Source organism: Euwallacea fornicatus, chromosome 9 (genome assembly GCF_040115645.1).
Source record: "Euwallacea fornicatus isolate EFF26 chromosome 9, ASM4011564v1, whole genome shotgun sequence".
Taxonomy (NCBI): Eukaryota; Metazoa; Arthropoda; class Insecta; order Coleoptera; family Curculionidae; genus Euwallacea; species Euwallacea fornicatus.
This window is the reverse complement of record NC_089549.1, coordinates 1,071,533-1,098,615: the sequence shown is the minus strand read 5'-3', so window position 1 is coordinate 1,098,615 and position 27,083 is coordinate 1,071,533. Positions and strand designations below refer to the sequence as shown.

The following is a 27,083-nucleotide window of genomic DNA, read 5'->3' as shown; positions in this document are numbered from 1 at the left end:
AGATGAAACACCTACATAGATACAAATTCGGGTAAAGTGTTAAACTAGAACGCACATTTGGATACAACGAGGAGAAGCTATTCCTTTGGACATGGAAATGGTTGTGGGGTAAAAATTAGGGATATCAAACCCGAACCTCTGCCTTAGCTCTACGAGATAATCGCTAGATGACTTATTACGTATAGAATTATTACGTGGTACGTGAGATGCAAGCAAAGCAACGCAAGGAGCAGACTAAGCAACAAAGTCTCAGCATATGCGCTGCCCACTCGAGAGAAATCCACTGCAGACTTCAAATTAGCAGTCATGTCCTGTTGGGGATGTCTTCTGATACGGTTCCTTGTATGATAAATTACATCCAGCATACATATGGAGATTTTTGTCGACATGGGATTTTCATCTGATTTGGTATCGAAATAGCATCAGGTCTTGCAAAGGGGAAAAGTTGAGTGCACGTAACATGTCCACTTGTGAAGGCTTATACTTGTAAAGGCTTGCCGAGGAAACTGATTTGAGGCATCATGAGCGATCAAATTTGGAAAAATCGTGTAAAGTAGACACCTGATCCATCTTTTTTTTAAAGAGTTTTAAAAAATCTAATGGCGATTAAGGAGAAAATAGTCGGTCGAAAACTTATCTCGAACAATATTGCTTTATTGCAGCCATCGTATATTTGAATAGCCAGTTCCACACTTAGTTGATTTGGAAAATCACTATCCGCATTACTGAAGAAAACAAAGTTTAGTGCCTGAAGTATCTAGAAATGGGAAAAGCATGTTGGAAAGCCTCTCTGCACATGTCTCTGTTATTGGTTTTATCAGATATGGGCTTGTATGTAATATTCAAAGAATGCCAACACATGCACACTGTATGGTTTTCTTATTTTTGTAACAGCGACAACAACTTGGTTAGTTTCATTTACAAAAAAACCTAACAAGATAAATACTACAATTTCAAATAAATATATTTTTCACCAGTAAATCTGATAAAAATAAAGAAACTGTGGATTAACAGGTGTGGGTGGCAACATTGATTGATGACTGGTTTGGTCTATTAGACCCTTTTCAAAGATCGTCCACGTCAAGCTTTTTCCGGGTACCTACGTGAACAGTCATTTAGCGAGATGCCGAAATAGATATTTTTGTAACAAGCACCTAAAATTCGACTTTACGCCCGTTGCCGAAAATTGGTGTCCAATCTAATCAAATGATATCTTACGACTGACTGTTAAAAAAATGAATTCATCTATGATGTCTCACTATTCTTACATCCAATATCGAAATATTCGTATCCAGTTTTACGCTACTTAGGTGACAAGTCAGATCTGGAGCTTAAATTCCATGTCGGCTTTTACTGGGCTATAATTTCTTTACTTGTTCCCTGCGTGTTGACATGACCTATGAATGAATGAATACAGTTAATGTTAAGTTTCTGTATGTCCGTGTTATGGTCGACAAGCTGCTTATCAATCTGTCATGTGTGCGTAGGTCGTTCACCGATATAAATCTTAGTACCTCAAGAATAAGGAAGAAACATTATTTCTACATTATTATATACATGTATACAATTTCCGAGAATTACTAGAACTTACCAAATGTTTACAAATTTCCGCTTTGCGCAAAGATGTTCCTGCTTTACGATTTTTTTCAAGTGCAATAGCTGTAGAAATTTTCATTTTTATTGAGATTCGGTATAGTACATGGATTCAACTTCCTAGTCGCCACTAGTGGGAATAAGAAAATTGTGTTTTCTAAAGAAAAATGAAAGCCTAAAATCATCGCCTAATATCCCCTGGCATAAATCAAAATTTATGAATTTATCTTTGACACTTTTTGAGATATTGAATCTGTTAAATTTTTTGTCATCGGCAATGAAATGTAAAATGATTTAACGGTATTCCCAGTAAAGCAATATTATAATACCAGAACCAATTCTCCACTTACATATGTATCAACAACAAGGAAGTATTCCTGCTGACTTGGTACCTATCCATTTCATCGATTGTTCTTGTTTTGTGTACGATATTTCAGGGCCGTTTGCTCGTTAGGTACCGCAAGTAAATTATTTTTCCATCAAATAGAGATGTTATTTGAAAATAATTTAAATGCCAAAGAGATCCTTAAATCTAGTACACACGCACATTCTCTTTCACTGTATAATTACTCATTTACTAGTTGTAATCATCATTTGCATAATGATATAAATAACCTCGTCAGTGATTTGGGCCAACCTAATTTAAAGAGTTGTCACTTTAAATATCTTTAGAAAATAAAAGCAATTTTATTTACTTTCCTCAGTCGTTCATCACTCTACCAAAAAGTTATTTTATATGTAGAAATGATGGATTAGGGAAAAGCGAATAATACAAAAATTTTAATGCAAAAAGGTTCTAGAAACAAATTGTCCTCCTTATATCTCGAAAACGGTTAAATCTAAGTATGAAGTGTGTTAAAGGATTTTTACGTCAAAATACGCAGTATTCCCTTAGAAAGAGAGGAATGTAACGTTCCAACGGCTTTTCAAGTAATTTTGTAAGTATTTATATGCTGAGGTGTATTAAATTTTCCTTGGGAAAATTCACGTTAAGAATTTTAAAATGTTTTTGCTCATGGTTCCTTTGTCAGCCATACAAGTTTATGACTCAACCGTTTCCATACATAATGCGACCAAACTGATTCTGTGAACTTCGTATTAAAGTAAAACTTTATTAACTGATTCCTCCAGCTTTCCCACTAACTCATCTGATAATAAAAACATTATGCAACACTATGCCATACAACATTATGCCATAATCATAATCTTTGAAAATGCCATAACTACCAAATTATAACTGTCTTAACGGCCTTCTAACAGTACTGGCACGAACTGATGGTCATCCATCGCCCTTTCCATCTTAATGGTATTTAACACACCTGACCTTACTCACATGGTTCCTGCGAATTGTAATTGCCTACACGCAAAATGACTAAAGATCTATCTGCTTACTTCTGTGTTCGTTAAAACAGTACTCAAGTTTCACGATTATCTGTGAAGGTGGTAGAACTGTAAAGTTATTATATAGTGTTTATTTTGTATTTTTTCTCCTGTTTAACGAAATCAAATTTGTACAAGTTCAGTAAAATAAAAAATAAAATAAAATAAAATAAAATAATAAACGTGGTATACTTAACGTTATCTAATCTAAAACTAAGTCGTAACGATATGATCTATCAAATATTGGGTATTTTGACACTCGAGGGTCGTTGTCGGCTAGAAAAAGCTTCCAGTTAAAAAATGTTTAAATTTTCGCGCCGTGTATCACGAGAGGAATGGGCATATGGCATTAGTAGAAACTGACCAACTATGTATACAGGGTGGTTCATGGATGTCCCGATAAACGTTCAGGGGTGCATAGCTCAAAAAAACGAATATATGGATCGAATAAAGTTAGGTCCGAAATCGCTTCGCGTGCAAGATACAGAGCGTTAAATTTATAATTTAAAAAAATACTTTTTTAATATTTGAAAAACGGTTTGGGATAAGGACATGAAATTAAGAAAATGCTATTGCGAGGTAAATGTACACGTTCAGCAGTGGGCAGAATATTTACAATTATAACCTAACTTTGTTCGATCTAAATGTTTGTTTCCACAAGTTCTACATCTCTGGAAAGCTTGTCGGTATGATTGCGAAACACCCTGTATATAATATATATATATGCATCTAAAAGACCCGACCTAAATTTTAGGAAATTTCGTTTAACCTCAGTAAATTTTCATTTTTGAATCCATATTCATACATATGTGTCCAAAGGGTCCTTTTCGCATTTTCGACTAGGGTTAACATGACGATCATTGTAATAAGCCCTTTATCTCATTTAATTTGTAAAAAAAGTATAATTATCGTATATATTAACTTGCCTTATAAATGTCTAATAAAACCAGCGACAAATCGCAATGCTAATCGTTTTGAAGAAACAAACCACAAAGTAATAATTATAGCGACCAAGAAAAGCAAAGGAATAGTTTAACATAATATACCAGTATCATTAGCTGATCTTTCGCTTCTTTCTCCGATCGAGTGGTGCCAATCGAATCAATTTAGTAGCATACTTAATATGCAGTAAAAATATTTATCTTAACTATTCCTAATTGCGCAACATGGCGCTATCTGTAAGAAATTGCTGCGTAATTGCTCCATCTTTGCTAGTTCTGGTGTAATAATGTAACAACATGTATTACGTTGTTAGATGTATTGGACAATACAGATGGTTTAAATTAAGTCACTATGGAACGATTTCAGACAACATATTCCTGCACAAGGTGCTGGATTTTAAAATTGATTAATGACGCCTGTTCCTGATGAATGAGTTAATGTTGTCCTCGCATTAGATTAAGAGGTAAAATTCAATAAGCCCTTCCCCACTGGTTATGACCAAACTAAACTTACCTGCATGCAAATTCGGTTTCACCTAAGCAGAGTTCTAAGCATTCCTGTCTTGACCCCACAATCTGATGACTCTTTACATAGCCGGTTAGACGATGGTTTTGGATCCGATCTATGCACCAAGCCCTTTCGCACGGTTTCACACCCAAACAGCTTTTTTGGGCGTAAATTGTAAATACTGGAAATTGGGATTTTGTTAGGGCACCTGAAACAAAAAAAAATTGTATGAGTAAAAATATTTCAAATGTCAAATCGGCGATTTTTTTTAACTCTTGCTAGTGCGAATTTTCTAAGGTATTTGTTGCAGATGTCGGGGAAACTCTGTAAGTTAAGGAGTTCTTTGAATTTTGGAATCCTCGATATATTTTTTGCTGCATTTAACTTCCAAGCCTTTCTTCGACATTCTCCTATCGTCACGGTTCATAATCTTTCAAGTACTTAGTAGATAATTCGATATCTGGCTAGTCACCAAGCACTCCACTGTGCGGCTTATAAGAGTATGTATTTTTTCCGTTAAATAACCGTTAAAAATTAATTGGAAGTTATAACTTAGTGTCAATCATAGCACGATCGCACATGATGTTCCTAATAAGAGTTGTGGGATAAAACCAGTTAATGGAAAAACTGACTTACTTATTTCTGTCTAGTTTTTTTAACTTATTATTTCCGTAACATCTACTAATATTGTTAACATTCCTCCTTATTTTCTGAAGTCATGTACTTTTTAGATCTTGTGACGGTTGTTAACTTTCGGAAGTAATCACAAGACATTCGTCAGCAGTAAGTTCTCCAATAACTCTATTAAACCACTAACAACACCCTGAAAACTGATATAACATTCTAGCAGTACTATTGCCTGAACTTATCCGTATGCGGGGTAATCCGGGGTAGGTTAGATTGTTCGAAAAAAGGACATAATTTCGGTTTAAAAATTTGAAGATCTGATAGAATTGTAGGTTGTACGTCGCTTGCATACGGAGGCCCCCAAGCCGGTCGCTACTTATCCCAATTCACTACTTGACTGAATACGAAACGAGCCTTGTTTTCATTTCTTTCAATATTCATAGAATTTTTCATTAACTAGGAAATGACGAAAGATAATGCGAAACCAAATATTGATTCATAATTCATATTAGCAAGCTTTGCGTATGGCCATTTCGTAGTCCTAACAGTCTGCAGTATCGAGACGCTCATTTATCTATTAAATTGATTAATTAATTTATAATAGGAGTTGAGTACATACTTGACGATGTGTTTGTCTAGCAGTAATATCAACCAGGCACCTCTTACGCTTCGATAATAGACGGAAACGCATTTCCTCGTATCCAACAAATGGAATGCCATAATTTACTCATACCCCTATAGCTAAAGGTCAAATTAATATTGCGTTGGTCAGTAGTGTCAGGAAAAATGAGGTGCCTCGTTATATTGAAATATCGTGTTGAATTACGCGTGTAATGAAGTGGAAGTTTTACTCTTTAGGATAAATACCGAATATGGCATGCAAAGAAGTTCAAGTGGTTACGGTTGCCTACAGATAATTCATTAATAAATGGGAAATTCACAAGCTGGCGGTACTACTTTGGTGCAAATATGTCTTATCCGAAACTCGATGACGTCGGGTATAGAGGATATTGAAAGCTAAAATTTTAATTTGCATTTTGCCACCATCACGAAAATATTTAGGCTAGAAACTTTTGTCCTATTGGTCTGGATGAACGATACGTTTTTGTCAATATTGCTTGTATAATTATACATAAAATAACGAACGCTATTTTTTGATAACGCAACAGGGACATTACAACGCTTACGTTATTCCTTGTCTAAAAATCATAACTTGACACTTTCTGGTTTCCGATTGTCGCCGAATCACCCTGTATCAATAGCAAAACTTTCGGATGTCCTGTGGGCTTATTTTTAGTACCAGTTCTCAGTGTCACCCATCTCTCATTATCCCCAACCAGATAACCAATTTTATCTAAATCAAAAATGCTTTGCCACAATAATTTATAGTTCCTTATTATTGTCGGATAATGTAAAAGTCTCAATAGCACTTCATACAAGATAATAGAAATATCCCACTATAAAATTAACTTGATACTCGCCTGCGAGAGGAGTTTTTCAATAAAAAAATAATGGCAGGTTTGCACCAGCTTCATTATCCATCATGAGATTATTAAATGTTTAAGACCTAAATAGTTGCCGACACTATTGCAGGACGTCCTCGAGGGTGAAATCCAATCAAGTCATTAAAAATGATCTTTGATGTTTTAGTCACGTTTGCGTGACCGTGTAATAATATATGGTATCCCTTGATTAGAAAATACGCATGAAGGAGGCCACGACTAAGAGGCGAAATCCGAGGGTTAATAAGGGTATTAACTCAATTCTGGATTATAAGCCTAGAAAATAGTCGACCATTTTTTAAGTATATTTATCCATCCCATAGAAACTCGTCGTCTAATTTTTTTAGGGTGATGGGATGAGCAGTGATATACTGCCTGTCCTTTGTATGTTTTCTACCTGATTAGTTTTAAACTTAGCCAGATGTGTGTTTGATTTTCGATCTTTCCAATTGCCGATCTTGGCGGTATACAGCCGACACTCATGGTGATTTGAAGAAACTCAGGTTTTAGACATCAAAATTATTTTTGAAAAACCTCTCCCAAAAAATCTCGTGCATTTTGCTTGATTTTCGGCGCTTTCAATTCCTTTTTTCAAACCTTATCGAGACTGTATCGAAATATAGAATGATGGAACACGTTAATCGCAGTATGAAAATATCGAAAAACTCAGGTTTAAGTAGTAAAAAAAAAAAAAATCTGAGAAAAATGTTTGCACACTAACGTCAAGTTGTTGAATCGTGGCTTATGCTCGATTGTGGTAAACTCTACTCTCCTATGCAAGAATTCACACAAGGAATTTGCACATGTCAGATTGCTAGTATTGTTGTAGTAATAATGTATTTTTGATACAAAATTTACGAGTGTGGAGCTTAGTTGAACCAAGCTTAAGCCGTGATTTCAAAAACTCGCCCTGAAGGCCCTCACAGACTACAGATTAAGTAGTCGGCCGACAGTTTAATTGATTCGGGGTGCATCATCACTATGCATGCATTTATCGGCCAATTTAGAATCGGTAAATGTGCGTACGCACAGATGTCTGTGCTAATTAAGTATCCAACTAAGCTGTTAATCAACCACAATTCTTTATTTATTTTAGAATCTTTTTGTCTCACACCTGTTTTCGGTATATCTAATTTTTTTCATCTCTCCAGCCACTTCATGCCTTTTTTATATAAGTTTTAGAAGCTTGTGATCTTCATATTAGAATTTTTTACACTTGTCTTGTGGTCTCATTGTTTTTTTTAACTTCATATTTGCTCATGTGTAGAGTATAATTTTTTTCTTCAGCACTAGTTGTAATGTGTACTCTCCTGTTACGTGGTATAATCTCTGCAATTCAGTATTTGACTGCAGTACATTAGGCCTTAAAGAATGAAATAGAGGATTAATTTCGCGCTCACGTGTATTTTGTCACGAATGGAGTAACTTTTAATTTGGGTCGGTAAGGGCAGTCAGTTACCAGCATTGGCAATTTTATGTAGAACATAATTTTCATAGAAATCAAGAAAGTAATTAACGATGTGTCCTTATTTTTTCGTTTCCATGACAATTATCATGTTGGTAAAGTTCTCCAAACTGTGATTTTTCAGCACTAACGGCCATATTATCAATGCTCTGTTAACTTTAATTGCAAACTAATTTCCCCCATAAATAAAGCCTTAGTAAAAGGAAGTTTTTTCGTTTCTATGGAAACTAGCTTGAAGCTAAAGTTATCAATTTGTTTTTATAACTGTACCGTGATGCCAAGTTTCGTGGAAATTATGAAATACGGACGCATCGTCTGTTTTATTTCTTAGTTTCCGTGGCAGTTATCTTCCAGATAAAGCGGCCAGCACTTGTGGCTTATTAGAATATTTATATCTATACCATTGCCATCTATTAGTTTTTACTGTTATCATCTATTGGTTTTTTTATCCAATAACCTACACAACCTGCGGTATACATTTCCTAGGGCTTTGGGCAGTAAATTCGTAATTGAAATGCCATTTACGTCCCGATGCCCCTTCGGGTATCAAAAGCAAATCATCAGCACGGAAATGATAAAACCTCCTGATAGTTATCTATTAGATCGCGACCCGCAGCGTTCCCATTATTGCTAAACCAATTTCACGTTTTATTTGAAGTAAGTGGGTCTCAATCCGATTGTTCTGTGTGTGGTACAGCGTCTTCTAGTGGGTTGTTTTCTAAAGACCCCATTAACTAGTTAACTAGTTTACGCAATTTAACGGGAGTCTGTAAAATGAAAATAAGAATCTCTATCGTTTAATTGCAAATTACTGTATTCGCAACGAAAGGTATTATTCCCAACAAAAGGTATAAATTAAATAATTGCAACAGGCAGTTAGGCATTCAAATGTATGTGTTGAATTTTTGCTGAGTAACAGAAAAAATAATTAAAATGTTTAACGCAAGAGTAGTAAAAATATGGCTAGAATAATTGCTTCTCTGTGAAAATCAACGGAATTATCCGCTTCACAATCGGAAAAATTGGCATTTGCAATAATTGTTAGGGATAATGAAAGTTTTTTTGCCTGATATGGATTGTTTCTTTCTTTGATAGCTTGTCTCTCTTCTGCCCCGTGCTGATAGCTTCCTTGTTCCTTGTGTATTTTCTTTTTGTATGTACTTATGTAGATCAGTTTTCGAGGCATCTCGGAGGATAACATACTGTCTCAAATTAGTGTGTAGTGTACTCCAAGATGCTCGATTTTTTCCAATTGTACAGGGTATTAGGGAAATAAATTTTGTAAATTTAACTCTTGACTAAGGACGTTATTTTGAACAAAAAAGTTCCTTACAGCAGGGGTCGAAAGCCTAATGGTTTTTTCAAAAATAAAATGTTAACGTTGATAACCGAAAGGCTAAGACAGGCTTGAAATTTTAACGAAATGATGGAAAACGTATTAGACATATGTCGATTGTTTCACGTGTAACAGGAAAAGTTAAAATTATCCAGCCAAAACCAATTTAAAACTTAGTTAATAATCTTAATACCACCTAAGCGGTAAAAGTAAAGTTAAATGGCAACGCCGCACTGAACGCGGCCGACGAAGCGGCATTTGTTACTTTTGTGGCAATTTTTTGCAATTCCTTAATTCCCGACAGCTGATAAGACCTGACCTTTTTTAGTACGCGAACGCATTCCGATCTATTAACGACGCCCACGCGAAAATGCATTTTTTACTCGATTATCGTGATCTGCTCCCGATTTATGGAAAATCGTAACAAAATTCCGAAGCAGTTAGGCGTTTACGCGAATCGTTATCCAGAAGGAAAACTTCCCTCTGGACCAGCGGAATCTCTCGTCGTGCACGGGAAAGTTGGTTAAAACGCTGTCGTGCGTGCACGGACTCAAACGGACATCGCGGACATTTCGAACATTTTTAATTGTGACGTGAGTGGTGTAAAATGTGTAACGTAACATGTAATGCTAATTAGGCGGATGTCATGGATCATACTCAGCTTGCAGCGTAACATCGAGCAGTATAACAATCAACAATAATTGAAAGGTATGTGACTTTTCGAAATAATCTAATAAGGATCACATCAATGTTTACATTCCAACTGTAAAAGGTATCGGGCCACAAAAAAACCGCATAAAAAATGCATACCTGGTTGATGCAATTGTTTAGGCAGGTAGCGAAATGAGATAAGCGCCACGCGACGTTGCTAAATCTCAAAAGGTTTTTTCTCGGGGAACTGGTTGCATTTATGACCCTTGTTGTAAGGGACTTTTTTGTTCAAAATATGTCCTTAATCAATGGTTAAATTTACGAAAGCTATTTTCCTGGCACCCTGTATTTGAAGAGAAACGTGAAAAATACATCGCACAGCAAAATTAACGCATATTTTTGATTTTTACGCATTTTCGTTTTTATGATTTTAGAGAAAAGATTTTACGTTTATTAACGGAGGATAACTGTAATTTTGAATAAATCTAACTTAACGGAACCAATTAGGGACATAGTTAAGTGAATACTCGGCGCACTAAAAAACATATAATTTTTATTCCTTGACTATATGATATTTTCATTTAAATAATATTTTATTTATTAGCAATTGGATAGGAAGTCCAGGAGGTCGATGACAAAAAAACCGTTGGCGTTCTTTCTTTTTAGTGCAATTCTGGTGATTCGATACTCTATTAAGAATCATTATTTTGCCAAATCTACAAGAATTAATTATTATTAGTACTGCGTGGTGCACTTCATATGCAACTGAGTGTAACAATTTTGAATATTTTGCAAACGATTGTTACTATCTTATAAATAAACATGTAAGAAAATTATGAAAAAGTATTAAGAGCCGTAAAGCAATAATTTAAGCGCACTTCATAAATATTTTGGAAAGTAAATTGTTCGGTTTAGAAAAATATGCGTTAATTTTGCGGTGCAGTGTAGAATCGGTTTTTCTGAAGGTCGTCAGTACAGAATGTACTTCCATCTTGGACACTCTGTGTATTCAATTTTCACCCGAACGGCAACTGTAGAAGTAACCGAACGCCGAAATACGACAGCAGGGAGAAATCTTCGCAAGTATTAAAAACCTTTAGAATAACGAAGCAAACTAAGAAGTTATTTTGATCATTCTGTGAAAAGGAACTGCAGGAGGCGAGACGGAATAGTCTTATTCATGACTATAAGGTCAGCATATATAGTGTGCGTTATGGTGCCGTATTCATTATTTTTAGAGGCACCTAACTTAAGCCCTTTTAGTTCTGATGTAGTATACCTTTGAAAGGTCGTAGTTTTTTAATGCGTTTAAATTTTTTTTTAATTTTACGCTTTCTTCTGCCTGATCTCAGTTATATATCTAAAGAAATTTTGAAAATTCATACCTAGTTTAAGCTGAGTTAAGATCTCAAGAGAGTGCGCTCCAATTTGACTGTGCCTTTAGGGTAATAGCTAACAGTTAAATTTGTAAAAACCGACGTTCAAAACACCGTGTGCCGTTTTTGATTGTTCTTCTTACGACGTTCTTTAAAAGTTCGTGCTAGTTATTCTTTTGCAGCGGCAGCAGCGGGTAATATTTGCCTAGGCGAAATTAACGTGACCGTTTCAGGCAAATTGCCGATTCAATGGCACTTACACAAATAAGGAACAGCGCATTGCAAAAAAGTATTATAATGGTCAATTTGTACGTGAAAAGGTGGTGTAGCTAAAAGAGTTAATTAAAACTCTGGTTCTTCGTAGTATTACTCGAAGTGGTCACAGATGACGAAAATTATGTTTTGCGCGGATAATATCTGCAAAGTACGCGTTGTCTATGCTCCAAGAACTAGTGAAATGTTTCTCAGTGAGACTTTGACACTTTCCGAACACATCGGGAAACAAAATTTCTTAAAGTTCACTTCAGTTGAGTTCGTATTAAAAATACGTCAAGCAAGTTGTCGCAGAGAGAAAGTTCTACTGAAGAAATTATTATACCTGGCATCAATTCAATAGACCTGTACAACTTCATATTTCCAACTGTATACGTACAGTCAGTCACAAAAGTACATCGTCCAAATTTGCTAGTTAATTCTCGTTTAAGAATCGCAATTTAAAATTTACATTATGCAACATACAAGATAGACAAAGTTATTTCCATTTACTCATTAAATATATATAATAATAATTCCTGTATAAGACCAAATACATTTTTGGAAGGTCACAAAAATATTCGTACAAGCAACTGCTTTTTTTTTTTTTTTTACAAGAATAACGGGAACAAATTTTATTTGAAACCACAGCCAATTTGGCACATTCAAAGCCCAGACGACTGCGAGAAGTTACTTCAGCCAAGAAGGGTCCTACAGTGTGTTCAAATAATCCATTAGCATTAATTCGTTGTATTGATAGTGTACGAATCTTTTTGTGCCCTGTTAGAAACGATGTTATGCTGATTTATAGGAATTCTAATTTCGTCTCTTGTAATTAAATAACAATAAAAGAGATTATTTACAATTCCTCAAGGCCTCTCAACTGAGAAATTTGGATGGTGTAAGAAAATTTTTGTATCCACCTGTATTTTAATGGAAAACACTTAACTGCTTCGTTTGCTTCGATGTTTCCTTCTTCATTATATTATATCATAAAATGAAGCTTTACATGGGTGATTATCGTGAGTTAATCTGTGAGAAGATTATGGTTTATTACAGAAGACAGGTATCGATTCTATTAGATCTCGTCAGTTCCGGTCATCTCGAGTCGCGACAGAGAAAAATCGGCGCTATCACCGGCAAGTGTCTTGGGCCCGCAGGAAAATATTCTACCCGTGCCATCTACAGTCTCTTTTTTGCTTCATCTTGATCAAATCTTCGAGTGTAAGCAGCGGGATTTCGTGCATACGGCTGATATAGAGTCGAGAGCAATGAAAATGAGCATAATAATAGTTGTTGGGAAAATCTGAGAGGATTAAAAACAATTACAACTTTATGCCTCGTTCCAGGTTCAAGATTTAGTGAAGATGCAGTAAAAGGAGGAGGATTGACGGCGTTGGTACAATATTTTCCTTTAGGCTCAACATACTTGCTATTGATATTGCCGACATCTGTCTGCGTTTGATTGACTCGAGATGAATCAAACTGACGAAGATCTAATAAAATCGGATTAGGTCTTTAGGGTCCTTGAGTTATTTAAATGCCAGAACTCGAATGACGCATAAAGCTGCATTACACCCATTATCGTACCCTTCTTCATGAATTAATCTCGCTGTATGCTGCTTCTTCAATTGCCGTCGGTGTTATCTTATAATTTATCATTTTATGTGACTATGAAAACACCTTATATACAAACTAAACTATTTAAACCCATCAAATGTCCATAATTGCTACTGAGCAACGGAAGTGCGTACCTATATTTCTCTCCTTCTACTTATTACCACGTCCTTATGCAAATCATAAAACATTCTCCATACTCAACAATTCTTTTTGGATGTATTTGATGATTAAACAAGACCATAATACTACAACACTGTATATCTGCACTGTTTAATGCTAATTTAAACGAAGCATACCAGTAGGCATAAAATTGCTCACGTGAATTAGGTTAGTAGATCGTATTTAAGTTCTAATGGCCGGACTAATGAGTTGCGAATACGTGCTCAATGAATATTAATCCAGGGAGTTTTAGTTTATTGACCAATATGAATGACCCAGTACGAGAGGGAGTGAATGGGTGGGTTGAATATATTATCTTCATCGTGCACGTTTCTTTGTAGTTGATTTTCAACAAGTTCATACTGGAAGTATATTTATTAAATCGTGGGAATGTGCAGGAATAATTCTGCTCTGGAATTTCGTAATGTGTGAAGAATACTTTAAACCGTAAATTTGGAATATTTGCGAAAATTCGAAGTTTTTTTCGTGTTCGTCAAAAAATATATCCCCTAAAAAGGTAAATAATGGTAGAAATTGGAGGATCCGGACTTCTTTCCTGCCGTTTGAAGTTGTCGTGTTCGGTGGTCTCGGTGGCCTCTCTGGATTATATGAAGTGCCGAAGGCAAGAACGTAAAGCGTATTTTCCGCCCTGTTGACTTTTTTGCGCCCAACCCGCAACTTCTTTGATTCCCTGAAACTCTAGTAATTATCCTTCGTTTTCTGGTGTCGATATACAGCCAGTGCCAAAAACATTGGGACTGATGATAAACGTTTATGAAATCAGGTATTTCTCCGTTAAAGAGTGCTAAATAAACAGAAATTTATTAAAATAACATTATATTAAATCTCCATTAATAAAGACTTACAGTAGAAGCTTCGAAATATTTAACAACAAAAATATGCGATGAATAAATATTCAAAATTCCCTTATCAAAAAAAAATTGGGATGATTCAGTTCTAATACTTCTATGAGAAACACAGATATTTTTTGGGGGCACTTTTTTGCTCAATAATACTTTTTAACTGCTTTGGCATTGAAGAAGTAATTATTTGTACAAAATTTCTGTTCAGTTTATTCAATTTTTTTGCAATGCTTGCTTTAATGTGTCCTTACAAGTAGCCATTCTTGTACTATTCGAGCGCTATGTTTGGGGTCGTTGTCTTGATAGAATTTGAACGTGTTTAATATGTTCATATTTTCAGCACTACATCGAAGAATTTATTTTAAAAGATTGATATAGTACATTTTGTTCATTGTTTCTTCTATGAATACGAATTTTTCAAGTTCCGTGTTGGATATGCATCCCCAAACCATAACAGACCCTCCACCATGCTTGAGAGTTGTACGTAGATTCTCTGTATTCACCGCTTCATTTGCCCTTTTCTACCTTCCAAGATGCCCATCAGAACCAAAGATGTTAAATTTTGACGCATCACAGAAAATTACATCTGACCAGTAATTATTTCCTTTAAAAGATAGCTGGGCGCAATTCTAGCCGTATTTTCATATTCTTTTTATTCAATCATAGTTTCTTTCGTGCTATTCTACCATGATAACTATGAGAATGGGTGCATCAGCGTAATTGTTTGAGGAAATACCTTTTTCTGTGTACGTTGTTTTAATAAACTTTGGAGTTTCGGAGTACAAATTTTTTTACCTTCTTTCACTTTTCGGATAACAGGACGTTGGTCCCTTTGATTCCAAAGTTTTGACCGGTCAGTTTGTGGAAGAAAGTCCAGTCTGCCTTCATTATTATATCGTAAAATAATATTTTCTATTGTACTTTTACTCAGCTTAAATATGGAAGTGATTTTACAATAGGAACAGTCTTCTTCTTACTGACACACCACTAATTGCCTTAAATCGAAATCAGCGTTTTTACTGCGTTCCATGTTGTAATTAATTTTAAAACTAAATAGCACTACTTAGCATAGCACGAACAAGATGAAACAAGTTTTTATTTTTTAAAATCAGATTGTTGATATCAAAAACATTGTGAGTCATTCTAAGGGAATGTTGCAAATTTTTGTTGTTAAATAATTGAAAATTAACTATAAGCCTTTATTGTTGATAATTCAAGGCGTTATAATTAAAAAAAAAACTGTGTTTGTTTAATAACTTTTAATTGAGAAATACCTTATTTTGTAAGTGTTTAGTGTCCGCCCCAATATTTTTGGTACTAACTACATCGAAGCGCAATTGCACGGAACTCTGCGACTTTCCGATGCTGACAAAGGAACTCATTCGTCCTAGGCTGATCCCGTGCCCTGGCGGATGATCGAAAATCAAGCAGAATCATCGATTCAACACAAGAGAATGTTATCAGATTCTTTTCAACGATCTCAGCGGAATTACCCCAGGCTAATCAGGCATTTCGATGTTCCATTTCAAGCTAAGAATTTATTTTCATTCATTTCATTCACGGCATTCGTCAACTTGTTGCTCGAATTATGCCAATTATAAAATATTATTTGTGGTAACATCTTTGCAGTCTGCCTTGAACTATTTGACTTACTCTAAGTTGCTTATTAGAGTCCAACATGCGGGGTCCCCTCTGTGGTCAGTTTATGAAACTTCCCACATTATCTGCATGTGCGGGGAAAATGGCTATTCAAGAACGCATTCATGTATCGATTGTCGGAGAAATAACAAAAACGGACCGTGGAATAACAAATTGATTATATTATACATTTAACTAGAGGCCAATTTGTGTTTGACATTCCGGGTAGATACCAGAACGCGGTAGCCGTACAGAGGAGGCGCTCGGCTAATTGCGCCTTGTCCGAGCTCGTTATTATTATTTCAGTTACGTTGGTTATTCGGAAAGCCATGGGCGTGACGCTTAAATGCCGAAATCAATTATTCTACTGGTTGCGAATTTAAATACCTTGTTATATCGTTAGGCAAACAAACCAGGTTTTTCCAAATTGCCGACCAGTTTTAATCCAGACCGGCCGACTGTGTTTTCCTCGGAAATCGGCATCTAACAAAAGTTCGACAAATTCCATAAAGGTATTTTATGCTTGGAAAATCTCGTGATTGAGCAAATCACCAATAAGTGAGGATCAAAATGGTTGCGAAGAAGTAAGCGAACCCTGTTAGGACCTCTTTCTGCATTTAAATCAGAAGAAATCGGTGCGGTGAAGTCGACGCCTCACGCCGTATCGACAAACCCTACAGAAGTTCACGATGTGTGTGAAGGTAAAAAAGAATTATTTTAAAATGCTGGAACAGGTGTTTGGAGGCAAACACCAACTCTCAGATGATTCGCCCTATAGCGATTTATAAAAAAAAAGACAGGGGCGTAGCGAGCAAGGGCATGCAGCACCACCGAACAACTCAAACAAGTCAAATTGGCACGTGCAGATTAAAACGCTTTTGGATTAGAACTCCGAAACGGAGAGCTGCGTTCGGTATAGGAATATTGCAATATTTCAGGCAAAATTACGAACCCTGGACAGGGGCGCGAACATACCGAATTTCGAAAAATTACTGAAAAACGATCAAATTCACGTTACTTTACAAACAGCCAGAGCACCTTCTTTCGGACACAAATGACAACCGCGCCACTAGTTTGATTAGTACCTTCTGTAGAAAGTCCCGTGTACCAACCTACCATACCAGCAACCAAAAAATATTGCTAATAGACCCAACTGAACCATATAATGCAATAAACATAAAGAGAAGTCCATTTACGTGACTATACACGCAATATGACTTGTACGTACATAAGCATGCGAAGCAAATACCGCAATCGAACATTTTCTAATGACTAAACATCGATAAAGGTAGTAGTTTGCGGTTAGGCATAGATTTATTTTTCAATTACGTGTAAGGAATTTAAAACAATTCCGCAAATAACTGGGAGAGAAAAGCCTAGTGGGGAACTGAATTTACTTCCCATTGGAATGGTTGTGATTATTCACGCCGAACGATAACGAAGTTATGGGAGAATTGATTTGGCAGCATTAGGCGATACAGATTTTCTATGAGTTCATAGAAAATAGACAAAGACGTCGGAGTAATGAGGTTATGCCGCATAAAGCCTAACAAGATCCTGATTATTAAAATTCGTCACAGCCCTTGAGGCCTACCTGTTCTACGGTTTTTTTTTTATTTGAGCACAAACCACGAAAGTGATTGATGTGAGTTACTGTCGGAACTCACATCTTGCTTCTCCTCCACAAAAATGGTGCCATGCTGCTCTGGATTGAAATAGAAATTAAATTTACGCGCATTTTTTACTTACACACTTGAATTGAACTTAAAGCGAATTGAACTTACCAGGAAGAATATCTGCATTGGACCCGAACAGCACGCAAAGTCCGGTTTCGTAGTTCACAGATTGACAACTCTCGTTCCCTTGACACATGTCCAGACAATCGGTCAACATCAGAGTACCCGGAAAAGAATCTATAACGTTGCCTGGCGAGGAAAACACATAACCGGTGATCAGCTCGAACCTAAAAATAACCCTATACCGTCACTTTCAACTGATGATAACGCTTCCTTACCCAATCATTTCTGGATCGCACTCGTCCATCGGCGAAGACCCTGGCGGTCCAGAAGGTCTATCTGGTGAACTTACGACGTAACTATCTGAGGTTTGTCTTCCTTTAGTATGGCCGAGAGATGTCGCACACGATACCGCCAGAAACAGAATAAATGATTCCTTCATATTGCACATCTTGAGTTATATCTGAAATTCAGATTAATATTAATGGTAATGCGAAGAGTACTGAAGAGCGTGATCAATACAATAAATAGAAAGAAGATATGAGAAAATACTCGAATGATGTAATATTATTGTCTATGGTTGACCGACAATAACGATCTTGTGGCATATTCGCCACTACTTCCTGGACTGATTTATTTTTAAGTGATTTGCCTCGCGGTGGGGCATCCCTGAACCCGAGCTTTCGTTTCGAAACCCGTGACGGTCCCCTCTTCGGAAAGGTCACCCGGGTACCGAGTGCCACTTGACCGAGCACCAATATAAATGGGACTTAGACAAATGAGAACCATCATCGCCGCAGGTTGTACAGTCGTTTGGACGTTTACTTTTACTTTTAGATTGGACGAACGTTGCTGCTGGCTTCGAATGGGGATTTATGTGAGTTTTATGACATTACATCGAAACAAAGCTCACTTTGTTGGAATTCTTTTGGACGATCGTTGGTCAATGTCGGGACTAGCAGAATCACCCGATTAGTATTCTGCAGGTTTACTGATAAAAGTTCTACTTGGCAAATTCATTGTTTCTCGCAGAGTTAACGCGAGAGGTGAAACTTTTCGACTCCAACTCCAATTATTTGCAAGGTTTTTGCAATCTGCAAAAATGTTATTTTATTTAAACTTCAAAATATGGAAACCAGTCATGGAATGGGGGTAGATAAGGTTTGTTTAGAAGATCAAAAATCCGCTTTTTTCAAAATTTTATTTTTATTTGCACGCTTCTTCGCAAATATGGATATGGTCGGACCTTCAAATTTTAATACAATTTATGAAAATCTGGTTATTTATTATTTACATTATTTACAGCATCACTATAGGCCCCATATACATTAATATGTATATGTAACAGTACGGATAGGGTTCGACGATAACCCCAGAAGTATCCGACCTCACCTATAGATGGCGATTTTTTTGTTAAAAAACTCATTGGAAACTAAATTGTGAAATAACGTAATATCTTCAAATTTCATTTTCTCTAAATGTTAGGTTGGGTACTACTGGCACTATCCTCGTATTTTTAACATATTGTTCTTTCTCCTCTCTATATATTTGTTTTTGCTTCATCTTCAACACTTTGTTACTTAGTTTGTATATCTTCATTTGGAACGAGACCAGGCAGTTTCTCGGTTAGTTCTGACCCTTCGAGCTTAACACTTTCTCTCACTTTTATTTCCAACTTCTTCCGTACGTCATATGGCAACTTTGTTGTATTTTGTCCTACAATACTTCCAGTAACAGTTTCTTACAGATTTGTCAAATCGCTGCATATTCCCTTTGAGCATATAGAAAGTGATCATTAAGAAACCAAGTAGGAGTTGATATATCAGAAGCATTTCTTGGATAAATTAATCTGTTAAACTGTCGTCGGTCAGTTGTTTGATGGCCAATACCAAGTAGCTTAATAAATGCACTACGTTTACGGTTCATCGCTTACGGCGAAGTTTTGTTTTCACTGACCATTCGTTATAACTTCTGCCACTTCGGTACCCACATTGGCGTTACTTAAAATATTCTGGCATCTTATTTTATTTATTATTCATGTTACGTCTTGGGAGGTTTTCCTTTACTTTGAAGCAACGCACTTAAGCTAAAGCATTTCCTTCTTCTTTAGAACACTCGGTGTATAAGTGACCTGCCCTGACTAGGCTCCAAATAAAAATAAACCGGTGTAGACAGTACCGAACACTTGCACTTCTCAAACAGAATTAAACATCGCTAATGTAATGACCGGTTCTAAAAAGTAAAAGTGAAGCGAGTTTATCGTCCACCGGCGCTCCGACTCGTTTATTGTTGTTCGGTCAAGTGTAGAAATGAAATAAACGTTGACCTTTGCTTGTAAAGAGATGCACGGGTTAGAGCATTTTAGATACTTAGAGGTTAAGTATACACACAACAGCTAAGCGAAGAGGCGAAGACAGGCCTTTCCCATTGCCATATTGTAGTACAGTAGACCGAGTTATAGGGGTAATTAGACAAATATTATACAATATTTTCTGTTGTATTCTGAGAATACACCTCTTTAAAAGGTATGTAGCGTCGACAGTTTCTGTAGGAGATATATATTTTTTTAAATAATTCGTTTGCATAAATTTAATTAGTAGTTGAAAAAAGTGCAAACTATTTTCAAATTTTGTCATTATACTGTGAAAAACTTTGAGATGGGAATAAATTCGTATGCTTTCATAGTAAGACGACAAACAAATTCTATTGAGGTAGATTGAATTTGAAGGATTTTTCTAATAGCGACTAAAGAAAAAAAACGAGTGACAGGTGATAGATCGAGCGTACGTGCCGGCGATTTCATTGAATTCTGTTCAATCATCTGAACTAACATTGAAAAGATTATTGATATTTTTCTGGACGGATAACATAATGTAAATTAAACGATACTTCATATCGCGAAAAACGTATAAAATTATTATCCAAATTTCTGTTGTTTGTTTTCAAGGGAACTCCTAAACTACTAAACAACTAGTAGATACCACTAAAAGAATATAGAGCCTGCAATCGTTAACATCTCTCATTATGACAGAATATAATAATGAAGAAAAATTGAGTATATAATGAAATAATTACCCCTGTTCAATCCATCACTGCCAACCTCTATATTTTGTCTATGGTTACTGGACTTGTAGGCAAGTAGCACTTTTACATAATAAATGATCATCACCAACTCTTCACACAAATTGGAATCGATTTATTAGTCGCAATTAGCACGTACATACTATAGCTGGTGAATCATGTAAATATTGCAAATAAATAAAATTTCATTTTTTTCAATTACAAAATTTCGGAAAGAAATGCTACATTCCTGCCAGGTACTATCGCGACTTATTTTATTTTTGTAAAATTAAGTTTCACTTATATCATTCTGTTTAGTTTTATTTATTCCAAAATTATGGGAATACGTAAAGACACTGACGTGTTTTAATATCATGTTTTACATTAAAAAATGATACAAGAAGTTTCTTTGATGTTCGTCACTAAAATGTTTATTATTTTTTCAAGTTTAATCTGCAATTTTTCAGATACTTAATATAAGTATCTGCAAAATTTTTTCAGCATGAGTTTGCTCTTGAAATACTAAAAGTTTTGCGGATTTGTGAGCACATGAACTTTTTTGTCCTATTTTTTGACGAAGTATATGTACGCTGATCGGACACCCTGGATTTGCGTTCATTGGCAATCAACGAAATAAAAAATCTAGAGTTTTTGAAAATATATATTAATGCCATTTCATTCGGTAATGACGATTCCCTAATTGAGTTAATATCGTGCCTTCCTTCTTGAAGTTAGCAGTATAATTTATTCACTTAAACAGACATCCTTTACCTGAAAAGAACTACACACCTCCGTTACCACAGTAAGCTAATACACGTTCTATCCTATAAACATACATACGAAATTTATAGACATTATTAAGGCTTAAATGTAAATCATGCCTATCAATAAGATGGATTCCATTAATGATAAAACAAAAGCAAGGCTTCTGGAATCTGTTATCGGTACAAAATATAGATATAAATATTATGGGAAATTCTCTGAAGTGTAATTTTATACTATTAGCGACGACTTTTCACGCCATTTGCATGCGATTTATCGCAAGGTAATATATTCCTAAACTCGCCATTGAACACGATAGCTATAAATTATTTTTATAAGAAGACATATTACCTCTCTTATGCTCATTCAGTGTTATGTAAATTTTGGCTTCAGGACATTAGTGTTGAAACAACTTAATAGGAAATATTTCAGCTATTGTTAAAGTTGAATGTTAATGGAACAGGTATTTTCTTACAGAATTGCAAAATGCCGGAGAAAACTATAAATTATCCCCAAATAAATTTTCTTTACTTTACGAGTATTATCGCAGAAAAAGGTGCGTTGCTGCAACGTCTCTTCAGACAGTTTAATATGATTGTTTTAAATTGACTTTATTTACGATTATTGCCTTGCACAGGATTGCAAAAATTAATAATATATAATAAAATAATAAAATAATAAATTTTATTCATAAAACTAAGTCAATAATTGCTCTATTTCTGAGGTAGAACCACGCAATATTTTACAATTAATTGCTCTAGATAGCAAGTAATCAACGGTGACTAGTTAGCAATTAAATCGGGATGACTTATGTATACAGTTCAGATATTGATATTATTTTTTATACCATAAATAATGTTGTAAATAGAGAGGCGTTAATGTTACTTGTTGGCGTAGGGTGTTATAAATTACGAGGTAATAGTGAAAAACGCGGCAAGAGAAGTTCAATTAAAAAATGTTGCAAAATCCATATAAATTACTAATTACTATATTACACTTTACTGTGAGCGGGAATTTTTTGTTTCAATTTACTAACCGCTGGTGATTAAGATCTTTAAATTATAGTCGTAAATCTACTTGGCATGTGACAGCTTGTTTAAAAAGCTATAAAAATGAAACGGCAAGAAATTAAAAAAAAAGCGAGTTCAGTTCAGATATCTGTAAGGAAGCAAGAGACCACCTATGATACCGAATATCAGATACATTAAATGAAACATTTATATGTTTACATTATTTCTGTAGGTTTAATTTTATTACAAAGACCATCTCTAGTAGTAATCAAATCTCTTGACTCCGACAGTTTATTACGTCAACGATCTGTTTGTACAGCTCTGTTAAGACTGTTTGAAACTGTAAATTTTCCAGCGACAATAAAATTACAAGTAAATTTGCATATCTCACGAATTATGATTACTGGGAGCCGGTATATTCATGGAGAATTAGGCTCTTGACCTTCCGGATAAACTTTAGCAGAAGGTAAGATAAGTATTATGCAAATGCTTAACGGTATCGTCTTTTAATTTAACCACTCACCAAAGATTTGTAGCTTTATTGTTGCATTCTGGTATACATGCCATATGGCGTTTTCGAACAATTTTGTGGTAGATTAGTGAAAAATGAATCTAATTAATAAATTTGATTCACTTTCTTGGCAGAGATCTGGCGAAAATGATCACGTTCGTTTTACCTTGTGGGAATCAATGAGCGGTCATAGAATTAAATTATCTTGCAGCAAATTGGTCCAGCATTGTTTAAGTTTATTGGTATTTCGTTTCCTATACAAATATCTTCATCACTCTATGTGTTCATCTAAGATCAAGTTACACTTGTGGTTTCCTGGGTATATTTTTAACGTTATCATAACCAGTGCTTTCGATGGGTTTATAATCTGAACACTTTAGATATCCAGATATTTTCCTTTAGGCAATACTTAATCAATGGACTATTGTTATGTAAAGAAATGGCAATCTTTAAAAAAATCTCGAGTAAACGTTGGAATACTAGAAGCATCTCTTGAATAAATTCATCATCTGTTAGGTTTTTGTCAGATGTTTGATGTTAAATAGCTGATGATAAATAGCAAATGGCTTAATCAACCCCCTATGTTTACGGATCACTATCTAGTGCGCTTTTTTTTATAATCACTTGTTATTAGATATTAAAATGATAGGTGAATCATAAGAAAAAGTTAAAAATTTAAACTCATTTAAATTACTCTCCGGATACGGGTGATAATAATGTTATAATAATGTTGTGTACGGATTATACCCAATAGAGTGAATTCCATGGGAATTGTAGATACGGTAAGATATACAAGGGGACTCAAATTAGAAAAGAAAAGTGCATTTTCGCGCCTGTTAAGGAAACGTTGTGAAAGTATGAACAAACTGTAGTAAATTACACAAAATTTGGGAGCTCTCTATTATCGACAACTGCCAAGGAATTTTCAGAGCTTCCAGATTTCGAATAATTACCATATCCAACTTTGTTATTTCTTATAGTTGCCGTATTAGATTTTTATGGCGTCGAATAGGCAATAAAAAGCTTTTTAACCATGTATGGCAAAGGTGTCATTGGACTTGCCAAAGAAGAAAAAAATAAACAAAAGCAACTTTACACCTTAGCAGCTGTTTTTTTAAATCATAGGAAGGTTTTAAGAATGTCATAATCTATGGCCAATAAACTGGTTGCAGGAATTATTATTAGAGTCCATTCTTTGCATCAAAATCTTGCCATTTTAACATCTAAGAATTGTTATAGCCGTCAATGGTGACAATGACTCTTTGAGAATTCTATAATTAAATATCTACTAATACCTGTATTAAATTCGCAATTTATTTGCTTTTATTATTGTCTCTCCCATTGTATAGCCAAGACGTGACTCCATCAGGAAGCCCCTTCATATGAAATATAATTTCTAATGACTAGTCTCACGAATGAGTAGTTTAAACTCGCTAATCCTCGGTATGTATTAATAATAATCACGTCTTCTTCATTGACAATGGTTTTATGGGCGAAACTTAATTGCGAAATTACCATTTTTCCGTCTTATGCTACCGTGTGATGTGGGAACTTCAAGTAGGCTATATTATTACTGTGATGCAGCTTTATTATAAATCTATGGTAATTTAACTAACACTAAGATAGATGTTTCACTCATTCTTTGTGGGATATTCTTAATTGATTAATTTCCATGTGTGGATATAATGGTCGTATTTTCATAACCTTACAATACCACTCTCTGAATTAATATCAGAGTTATCTTTTAGTTCGAATCAGGGAAAGTTATAGGAAAAAAGTTGCGCGGAGTCTAGCATTATGTTTTTATGTTTTTACTCGATCTCAAAACATAAAAAAAAAATCAAAATATTTAAAAGGATTTTTTTTCTGATTTAAGTAAAAGAGACAATTCGATGTAATTCACAGTTCATCATTGAAACTTTTTGCTCCCTACAACGTGTCAGAACAACACCACAGTATGTCAAAAATTACGAATTAATTTTTATTGCACGAGGTCTATTTGAAAAGAGAATTTCACGAGTCATACCCGATGAAAATGGCTTTGGCATACAAATATTGCAGTTTGTTCAAAGGCTACTAGGGCGACCGGAGAAATTGTCGCAATGTATACACGAGTGCAAATTACCGCAGCTATTAGCCGGGGGTTAGTTCGGTATACCAATCAAGTGTCAATTTTACATTGTTGAAATATCACATTTATTATATGAATGGAATTTTGTGACTTAAAATCCGTCGCTATGTTCACATGATTTTTTTTAAGAAGTTTTAGATTTTGTAAATCATATTTGAAAGTCTGCTTTTATTCTGAGTTCATAAACCTCTGATATCTAACGATTTGATTGACTTTCATATCTAACCCAATATCCCGGTAACCTCTAGTGCTCACAAAGAAGCAGATCGAAATGAGAGACATCTCTATATGTTGGTTGTTAGAATAGGTCTGGTTAATATATGAAAGAGAAACGAAATCTTAAAAATTCCCACTAAGACACAGTTCCAAGAGCAATAGAATAAAAATATATGTTATATATTTATAACAGGACTGTATATACTTTTTCCATGTAATGATTTTCTCATTTCTAAAAGATATAACAAAATGCATCAATAACTTACTTACGTTAGAGCTAATGTAATTATCCGAATATGTCCTAGTTGTAGCTTAAATTAATTAAAGTGAAAGCAGTAAACGAAAAGAAAATTCATGTAAGTTGTGACATTATTAACAGTTAAATATTAAGGATGTATGCAACTTAAAAATGGAGCGACTGAAAATAGTGCAAGAAATGGATGAGCTTTCAATCAAAAATTATAATATGCCAGTGGGTCACGAAGTTAAAAAAATCATTTATTGCTTTCTAGGAGGTATAGGAATATTAAACCACAGGTACCATCTATTAAGGCCAACATAACAAGTGTAAAGTGCAAAAATTTAAAGTAAAAAATTGCATATGATTGAATGATGCCTTGAAATTCAAATACTGTAAAAACTTTATCCTCCCTTCATTATCGTCGACAATTCAAATTCAGTTAGATTTAAATAAACTTAGCTCCGACTATGAGTCTCTTTAGTTATATTAGAAATTCGGTTAGTTATTTGCTTTGGTTGAGTAAAGTTCGAGGTAACTTAGTTGACGGGAAAATCGAGGAAATTTCAATGTTTTTTCTCATATAGCCAAAGAAACATTGGTAATATCAAATCACAAAAATGGAACGCCTACTTAATGTGAATTTCCAAGACAATTCTCCACAAAAAATATCCTGAATACTTAGTTTTTGCAAATATATTTTTAGTCTTATCATGGCTAATATTTTTGCATTCGGAATGTGCATCCCGTTGAATAGTCTGCAGATACGTTGTATTTCTAATCCATAACGTACTAAATTTATATGTACATATGTACATACAAACATTTTTATGTATATTATTTATTTAATTTAACAAACCGATTTGAGCAGGTAATACCGACGAAGTCTCGACTTACCTGCCATCCTCATAATACCCCGTCATTAGTAATAGCATATTAAAATATCTGTTGATATGAAAAGTCGTTACAAATTCCGAATGCGCTAACATCAAAGAACTAACATTGATTTATGGATATAATTAATGCGTTCCTCTGGATAACAACCAGCTAATAACTAAAGAGCGAAAAATTGATTTACTGTGTGAAAAAAATCACCGCCCGGATTTCGAAGTAGTTCTCACACTGGCTTTATGCAAGTTTAATGATGATGACGAACTTAATACGGGTACGTAATATCTATAATTCGGGCCAGTTTATGAGCCGCTAGATAAATTGATTTTTTTTAGCCAGGGAAGCTCTTTTTAATCAATTTGCCACTTTCAAATAATTCAAGCTTCATAACAGGATCACAAGATAATGAATATTGCGAAATAACGAGCGCCGAGCTTCGAGTACAAGAAGAGGTTTAATTTAATGTATAGTTTTTTTGTGTCTAAAAAATCACCAAGTTAATGTATTTTTATGTAGTTGACGTTAATGGAAATATACAGTGCCCGCATAAAGTAGTAACTGAGTAAATTCCATTAAACTTGGGGGTTAAGTATTATTGGATAATACTCGGAGACTTA

At 34.9% G+C, this 27,083-nt stretch overlaps 2 protein-coding genes across 10 annotated transcripts in view; one reads left to right on the top strand and one right to left on the bottom strand.

Annotated features, from left to right (window-relative positions):
* The window catches only part of Atg16 (Autophagy-related 16), a 167,835-nt gene that overhangs the window by 23,984 nt on the left and 116,768 nt on the right, over nt 1-27,083 (top strand). The window lies entirely within an intron of this gene.
* The window catches only part of neo (neyo), a 103,007-nt gene that overhangs the window by 15,448 nt on the left and 60,476 nt on the right, over nt 1-27,083 (bottom strand). For 2 of the 3 annotated variants that reach the window (XM_066285725.1, XM_066285724.1), the window contains 3 exons: nt 17,926-18,110; nt 17,696-17,874; nt 4,429-4,630 (listed from right to left, as the gene is read on the bottom strand). In XM_066285725.1, the coding sequence (XP_066141822.1) occupies nt 4,429-4,630; nt 17,696-17,874; nt 17,926-18,098 (554 nt within the window). In that variant the 5' untranslated portion in view covers nt 18,099-18,110. Of the gene's footprint in view, nt 1-4,428; nt 4,631-17,695; nt 17,875-17,925; nt 18,111-18,169; nt 18,254-27,083 lie in introns of those variants that run through there. The other variant, XM_066285726.1, reaches the window with a different exon arrangement.